The sequence below is a fragment of the Desmodus rotundus genome, chromosome 7 (assembly GCF_022682495.2).
Source record: "Desmodus rotundus isolate HL8 chromosome 7, HLdesRot8A.1, whole genome shotgun sequence".
NCBI lineage: Eukaryota > Metazoa > Chordata > Mammalia > Chiroptera > Phyllostomidae > Desmodus > Desmodus rotundus.
In genome coordinates, this window is record NC_071393.1 from 98,331,236 (window position 1) to 98,339,944 (window position 8,709).

At 41.3% G+C, this 8,709-nt stretch overlaps 1 protein-coding gene across 3 annotated transcripts in view; it reads right to left on the reverse strand.

The window, feature by feature from the left end:
- SOS2 (SOS Ras/Rho guanine nucleotide exchange factor 2) overlaps nt 1–8,245 on the reverse strand; it is a 109,720-nt gene extending 101,475 nt beyond the window's left edge. For all 3 annotated transcript variants that reach the window (XM_053927617.1, XM_053927616.1, XM_053927618.2), the window contains exon 1: nt 7,543–8,245. In XM_053927617.1, the coding sequence (XP_053783592.1) occupies nt 7,543–7,629 (87 nt within the window). In that variant the 5' untranslated portion in view covers nt 7,630–8,245. The remainder of the gene's footprint in view (nt 1–7,542) is intronic.
- Nucleotides 8,246–8,709: the final 464 nt, after the last annotated feature.

Here is an 8,709-nt window from a genome sequence, read left to right on the forward strand (position 1 = left end):
AAGACTGGGGAACAAATCATTTTGCAAATCAGGTGGTTTCCAACTTTTTCTTTAAACAAAACTGAAGGAGAACCTAACTCAGTTGCTAGCTGATAGTGCATTAAAAATAATTTTTTGACAGATCACAACATAAATTTTGGCATATAATTTGAAGAAAGTTTTAAAAATGACTTTGATTGCTTTAATTTTTTTCTTCTATTTATGTCAACAAGGGTTCTCAGGGATTACATCTACAGATATGGGAAACAGGAATAGAATTGATGCTGAATCCTGCCTGATTCATGACAGCAAGACCCTATCTCATTCTAGCAATAAGTAATCTTCACCCATAAAACATGAACTAATATAAACATAATGCAAAACAGCTACATAGATGACACTGAATAATGCATTTTCAATAAAGCTTTATGATTATTTTTCAAAATTCATGACGTTTATGTTCTTTTGATCAACTATGTCCTACTAATAATTCAACCCAAAAGAAAGGTTTAAAACTTTATAGTCATTGGGGAATTTTTAAAATTTAATAGAATTTTTTTGTTGTTGCAAAGTATAAATACAAAGGAAGGATTGATCAAAGAGTTTTGAACACAAAAATATTATATTAGAATATAATTATGTAGGAAAAATGGAATGAAAAGTTCATAGAAAAAAAGAACAATGTAAAATCTCCAACTGTTAAAAAAGTACTTTGTTATGCATATTTTTAAAAGGATGAATGGTATCAAATTGTTAGGGTATTTAGATTTCATTGGATACATTTAAAAGACTGATGAACTATTTTAAACATCAAGAACAAAATTATATCCTCTGTAACTATCTGAGCTTAAAGATGAAAATTTTTAGATGTCAACATAAAAATGTGTGAAATTTTCAAAATTCTTTTGGGGATACATAGCAAAAAAGTTAGAAAACTCCTTTTAGGAAAAAGAATCAAGATGCAGGGTTGATTAGTTGTAAGCCTGGTATGAAAGAGAGGGAAGGATGATGACGAGGTTTCTGACTTGAGAACTGAGCATATCACTTATCCTGGAGATGCAGGTTTACGGAAGATGATAATAAACTTGGATTGAGTCATGTTCTGATCATCCACACAGGAATGTCCAGGAAGGAGGAGACTTAGCAGTTTTAGACAGGCTGCAAGAGAAGGCTTCTTCAAGAAGATGATGGTTGCTTGCCTGAAGACAAAGAAGGTTAAAGGGCTGCTCATTTTTTTTTTTTGCAAGAAGGTTGTTCTAGGCTTAAAAAAACAGCAAGTACAAAAGCCCTAAGACTACATAACATGCCTATGTGTTGCAGATACAGGGAAGTCAGTGCAGAGCAGGAGTAAAGCAAAAAAAAGAAGAAAAAAACCGGACAGTAATAAATGAGATCAGTGAGGAAAAGGGAGAGGAAGGCAGCACTAGACTATAGAGGGCCAAGAAGGCCACTGAGAACTTTGACTTGTTCTGAGAAGCATTAACAAGAGTTTTGAACAAAGGAATTGCATGATCTCACTTACCTCTCCTGTGCTGAGAAAAGACTGAATGGGGCAAAGGCCGAAGAGAGGAAACCAGTTAAGAGGCTATCTTAATACTTCAGAGGAGTGGTGATGACTTGGTCCTAGGTGGTAGAAGTGGAAGAGTAAGAAATGGTGACTGAATATAGCTATTGTGTGAAGTAGAGCTAAAGCAATTTGCTGACAGGTTAGATACAGGTTTTGAAAAATAGAATTCAAGAATAACTCAAGATTTTTATTTTAGGCAACTAGAATGATGGAGTAACAATTTACTGATGTGGGAAATACCACAAAAAGAGTAAGTTTTGGAGGGAAGAGGAGTTCGGTATCTGCTGAGATGCCTGTTATATATCAATGTGGACATATCAAAAAAGAAGTTGAATATCCAAGCTCAGGAGAGGGCTGAGCCAAAAATATAAACTGGCAATCATCAGATACTGATTACATGTGAAACAATGAGGCCTGGTAGGATCTCTAAAAAGAAGTAGAAGTAAATAGAAATGGAAGTCCAAAAACTAAGCTCTGGGGAAGTTAAGATGATATAGTTGGGGAGATAAGAAGGAATCAACACAGAAGACCTACAAGAAACAGCCAGAGAGGGAGAAAAATCAGCAGAGTTTGGTGTCTTAGAAACCATATAAGGAAAGGATTTCAAGGGGGAAGAGATCAACTGTCAAATGCTGCTAAGTCTATGTCAGTAAGGTATAGTATTTGAATTTACAAAGTGATTTGATAAGAAAACTGGGGTACTAAAAACTTTACTTGGAAGACACAACAGTAGTGCTCACATCTAAATCTTAATTTATTTTCACTGTGTTGCTTCATCTCTACACATTAAAATGTGAAGTGTGGAACACTATATATTTCAAAAGCTTTCTACTTAACTATCATGTTTTATGTAAAAGAAGAAAAAATTTAGGTTGTTAATTTTTAACGTGACTACATGGGATAATGCTAAATCCATTAGTTCCATTAAAATTCCTTCACTGATTCAAATATGCAGGCTAACAGAGGATATAATCAAACTGCTGTTCCCTTGAAAGAGAGGTCATTATTAATATAAAAGACATATAGTTGATTTATGTCAAGTGGTAACACAGGTAATGCTTTGCACTCAGCATAAAACACTTTAATGGAATAGTATTGCTCCAAATATACCATACCAAAATTAAAATGAAATTAGAAAAAGACTACTAAATCATGGCTGACAGGGAGCTAAATGCAGCAAGTTAAAATGCATCCCTAATGCTCATCCAGTACCCCTTGGGTCATTTTTGGTCATCCTTAGTTTGGAATAATTCCAAATGACTCCCTGGAGTTCTACTGTTACAGTCCGTGGCTTTAGGAAATCCAGAACAGGCCACAAAACCCTAGGATCCCCATTCGTTTCTAGCTTTCAACTGGCGTGATCTTTTCAAAAAGCAGTTTTTGATCAAGTTAATAGAATTACTTTGTTATATAAATAACCCTACAGGACACTTCCTTAACCTGGTCTTCCTATCATCTCCCAAACTAGCTTTATCTCCTTTTGACTTGATCTTGTTCTTTAAAACAAGTCACATTCCTACCTTTCTCCTGGCCACAAACCCTGTCTCCTCCTTCCTTTGCTTTGTTAATTCCTGTTCATCTTTCAAATAATTCTTTACTTCTTTATTTTCTATCTTTCTCAGGCCTCTCTGTCACAGCTATTTAGAATGAAGGTTTTATGAGAGCAGGGGCCTTGCTACAACCTCAGTTTCAAGAATAATGCCTAGCACATATAGGAGACACTCAATACGTATCCGAATATATCCTCCAGAATTCAGCACAATGTTACTTCCTTGACCCTCTCATGTCAGTGACATCCATTTTATTTTCTCAAAGCCCCACACTTTTCTTCTAGGCCCCAGGAAAAACCCAGTGCAATCTTCTAAGACAGTTCCAAGAGACATTAATACAAAGGCAGAAACACTGGAATCTTTCAGATTTCTGAAATTGAAACTTCCCACCCTCTTTTTCCTTGCCTGCTATTAATTAACTCAAGACATTCTCTCACACCTCTTAAATTTTAGACAAATATCTAAGGGCAAACTAATGGTTGGGGTAGGGAGTCGATATTTAACCTGAATTAAATTAGGCTCAGGAGCAAAGCAATTCAACCAATTTGTTCCAGCTCTCTATGACATCTGTAACTACGGATACACAGAATAGGTCAACAGATCATTTCTTTTCCTCGGCTAGCCTGCTGAAGAACACTTTATAGAAAAAACATCTACAAGGGAAATTTCAGGAACTAAAAAACCTAATAAAATGACATAAGGCATGTTTCCCACAAGTAGATTACTTACATTGACTTTTCTCAGCATACAATCAAATAGCATATACACAAAGTGCCAAAAACACAGGTAATAAGCTGCATTTACAAATATATATCCCATGCTCTTTTTTCACCCAAGTAACATGATAGCATCAATGCTCTTGGGGATTAGTGGTGAAGGCATTTATGTTTCTGGCTCTTTTAGGTTAGATACGTAATTTATTAGTAATGTTAACAATGCATGTATTTATCCATTAGTAGTATCATTTTCTCTGTTTTACCCTTTTGTAGTTCTGCATGTATTTAAATGTTCAAGGTAAACTTCTGTTTTAAAAGTTAAAAAACAAAATGAAACAAAACAAAAAGTTAAAGAACACATTTCTATTTCCAAAATTATTTTCCCACCAATGTTTGTGGTTCTACATAACGAAATGAATGCTTAATGTTGGTTTAAAAAAAATCCCTTGCATTTTCAAAGTCAACAATGGAGACTCTGCCAAATATACACACACACAGGAAAACTTTTTTGGTTTTCACAAATATTAGCATAAATTGGACAATAAACAAAAAAGAGATTACTAGGTGTTCTTCAGTGCAGTGCTATGCTTGAACCTCAATTGCCTCTCACATGCCCTCAACTGGGGACCTGGCCCAAAACCCAGGCATGTGCCCTGACTGGGAATTGAAGGAGCAACCTTTAGGTTCACAGGCCAGCACTCAATCCACTGAGCCACACCAGCGAGGGCTGTGCTTGAATCTTTGATTGCTCTCTATTCACTGGGCTCTTTTACAAATCTGTAAGATTAATTTAGAGACATTTTTGTCTGGTACAGATGCAAATGCTAATCACTGGAAAGATAACCAAGAACTTACTGTTTATGTTTCTGTAGGATATTAACTAATTCTGTGTTTAAACCAATGATCTTACCTCAATATTCCTCTATTAAGTAGCCTATAAATATCCACCTCCTCAAATTTTCAGATGAAGTGGCTTTAACATCTTATGCGTTTCCTCATTAAGTAGTGAGCTGACTCAAAATCACTGACATGTTCATTTATACAGGGTGGGGCAAGAGTAGTTTTATAGTTGTGAGTACACAAAAGTTTATTCTTGTATCATTATTCATCAATTATTGTATTATTTTCCATATGAACAACTTTTTGCCCCCCACCCCTCTCCTGTATCTGGTGAGTGTCAAGATTTTATCTTTCTCAAAATCATTACAGCTTTACAGCTTTAGAGCTTGCACCAAGAAACCCATGTGGACTACCCTCATAGGGCCAATTAAACTACATTGCTTCTTTCCTACACACATATAGATATTCCCTACAGAACTCTGAGCTCATCATTGTTCTCATTTATATAAACCAGAACTTCAAAGTTTAAAATTTCAGTCTAGATGGTAAATACCTTCAGATCAGGGCCTTTGCTTTTACTCATCTTTGTATTCTTAGGATCTAGTATGGTGTCAAGTACCTAAAATGTGTTCAACAACTGTTAAATGAAGGTAGAGTATACCACATGTTCAACAGCAGCACGAACTGGAGGAGAAAAATCCTGTTAGTCTATTGTTGCTTCTAATACTTAAAGTAGTCTTTGTAACTATCTGGTCAGCTGGAGGAAGGAAGCAAGTTCCAGATACTTGTCAAGACAGAGCCTCTCCAGAAATGGCAGGAATTCTCATTGTGCAAAGGCATGGGTGACAGGTACATACCAGATTTTAACACATCCAGCAAAGAGTGAACCTTGAGCTCCTTAAGAGTTACAACTCTTATCAGGCACTATAAACCTGCATGTTGCAATACCACAAATACCCAAATACCACAAAACTAGACATAATTCAAATTACTAACACCAAAAATTTTCCAAAAATATTTAAGAAATGAGTCTTCTGTGGGACTATACCTCAATTGTATAATAATAAATTAATAAATTAAATAGAAATTGTTGTTTGAATTCACCTCAAAAGACCAAATCTTCTAAGATGCATTTATTCCATTAGCAAAGGATATTAAAAAACTGTGGAATAACAATACGGATCTACATAGCACCAGAGTTCCAGGAAAAAAGAACACATAAACGCAACATAATAGTCTCCAAGCAATGGACTAGGATTGGATGCTAGTCCTATCTTTGTTTCCAGCTGAACCTGAAGAAATAAATTTGTTTCTTTGCATTAAGGATTATTAGGGTCAAAGCTACCTACTGAGTAGGTTATACAACACATACTCAAATACTATTTGCTACCAGAAAGTGCTAATAGGTAGACACCTGCATCACACAGCCAACAATACAGACCTACTGGGATAATTGCATTCACAATTCTGTGTGGTTGAAGGGTCAATTACTATCTAAACATTTCCTTCTTTTGGAAAGGAAAAGAAGGCCAGAGTTCATAATCACCACTCAACACACTTTCCATTTCTTTCCCTCTCCTTATAGAATAGGGCTGCCCATGGAAGGAAGGTCAATTTAATACTTTAACACCTAGTGTACCAGTGAAATGATAGCTGTCTAGCTGCCTGCCCTTAGTCACTTCCACCAAGTTCTTCAAAAAGACATGACTTGGCCCAAGGGGGCAATATCTCCTTGTAAGAATTATTTAAGAAGCAAAAATCTGAAACTCTGAATGCATGAGGAAAATGGGTTTACCTTTAAAATGTATCACCTTTCATTTATAGAAATTTAATGCATAAAGACTTAGTTTTCAAGCGCAATCTTTTAAATGTTTATTTTTCTTTATTATTTAAAAATTTATTCTTGCTTGTTTTGCACAAAAGGCAGAAGGGACTAAGTTTGCATCGATGGCATAGAAAGCCCATGTTCAGCAGGCATGATATCATACCCTGCACCCAAAGTCTTTACATTGGTCTTGACTTTACAAAAGCGTTCATTATAAACATGGTAGTACGATTATTACCTAAATTCACTGAGGAAGACTGACAGCTTCGTTAGGAGAGATGCACCCTAGCGACGCACCCAACTTAAAAGGTTTTTTTTTTTTTTTAATGAGTTACATTTTTGTCCTCTTAAAATGATTCCAAGTTCTAAATTTTACTCAGTACAGAATCTGACCAAATTTTATAGGGGAAACCTCTTGTAAACAAGGACACCTTTTTCAGGAAGTGAAGAGGCACTTCAGTTACCTCAAATACTGTAAATGGGAGAGGATCGCTCCCTGACATTTCGCACATGTCAAACACATTTGTGTTACAACAGAGTGCTACCCTTTAGGTGAGCAGACGCCCTTCACAAGCAAATGAATGGCCCGGGAGAACACCCCCAACGAACTTGATTTAAAGTAATTACCGAGCTTTTGCTTTAGAAACTCTGTAAATGCCAGCGGGACTTGCTCTTGCCCCAAGCCAGCCTTGAGGACAACAAATTGGTCAACGGCGGAAGTTGCCTGACGAAATGACTGCAACATCAAATTCAGTTTTATGATCATAACAAAACCCTCCTTCCGGGCCAGCCAACAAACAAACAAACAAACAACAAACAAAAACCCAACCTTGAGAAAACGTTCTTCTGGATGCAACAGGCAATCATGAGACCCCCTGTCGCCAGAAAGAAACAGCTCGGCCCGCCGGACCCGAGAGCTGGCAGGGCGCGCTGCTCCCCGTTAGAACCCTGGAGGGGCCGCGGGCCGGGCACCCCGCCAGCCTGCCGCCGGGCTCGGCCCCCGGAGCCCGCAACCGCCCCTGCACTTCCCTCAGCCCCCGTAGCCGCCCGGGCACTGGCACTGACCTTCCTCAGGGCCGAGACCAACAGTCCCCGCCATTTCGGGCTGTTCTCCTCGCTGAAGAACTCGTAGGGCTGCGGCGCCTGCTGCATGGCCCCGGCGGCAGCGCCTCTTCATGGAGGGCTGCCCGCGGGCCGAGCCGGGCCGTGCCGGTGGCCTTACAGGCAGGGCGCGGGCCGCCTCGCCTCGCCTCGCCGGCCGCCGCCGCCTCCCGCCCGGGCCGCAGCTACGGCCGGGGCGGCTGGGAGGCGGCGCCGGCGAGCGGGCGGGCGGGGGCTCCGGGGGCGGTTTCCTCGGCCGGGGTGGCCTTGTCCTGCGCTGCGTCCGCAGAGGAAGCTCTGCGGCCCGGGAGACCCCGGCTGTGACCGAGGCTGCGGCTTTCTGTCCCGGAGGCGCCAATCGAGCCTCGGGCCGCTCCTCCTCCTTTGTCTGGGTTCGCAGTTCGGCGGGGTACGGCTGGGCTCGCCCCCACCCCGAGTCCGCTAAGGCTGCCGCAGGCGGAGACAGGCGGCGGTGGCTCTACTCCTCATCCCCACCCTCCAAGCGGCGACGCCACTGGGCCCGGCCCACCCGAGTCACCTCCAGAGGGCCCTGGGGACAGACTCAGCACGAGCGAGCCACACTGCGGCGCACACAGGGGTGGCCACCACAGACACCCCTTTAGCAGCTGCGAACAGCGCCCCACTGCCGCCACCAAGCTCTGGGACTCAGCAGTCGCTGCTCGGCCCGCCCCCTCCGCCCCGCGCCCATTAGACCGGGTCACCACAGGCGGCCAGCAGGGAGCATGCGCAGCGCGGAGCAGGCAGAGACGCCAGCCGGGCGGGGTGGGAGCCTCGGGCGCCCGGCAGCAGGAGTCTGTCTCCCCTGGATTTGCTGGAATCCTGTTGGAGACAGACTCTCCGACTTAGTGACTGCGTTTTACAGACTCTCACTCCTCTCGACCTTCCCAAGACAGTCCTGACATGCTGCCACTCCTCCAGCACGTCCAGCCCCAGGACTTAGCTCGTGGAAAGCAGTGTGAGGATGTGGAGAGGAAGAAGCGTAGTTAACGTATTTGTGTTTCACGTGGCTATTCGGTATATAGGAGATAGTAACTACATCATAGAGGGGTGTTGTGGGGACAGAAGGAGGTGAGGCGTCGTAAGCCCTTCGTCCACAGTAGGGTTAGAAAA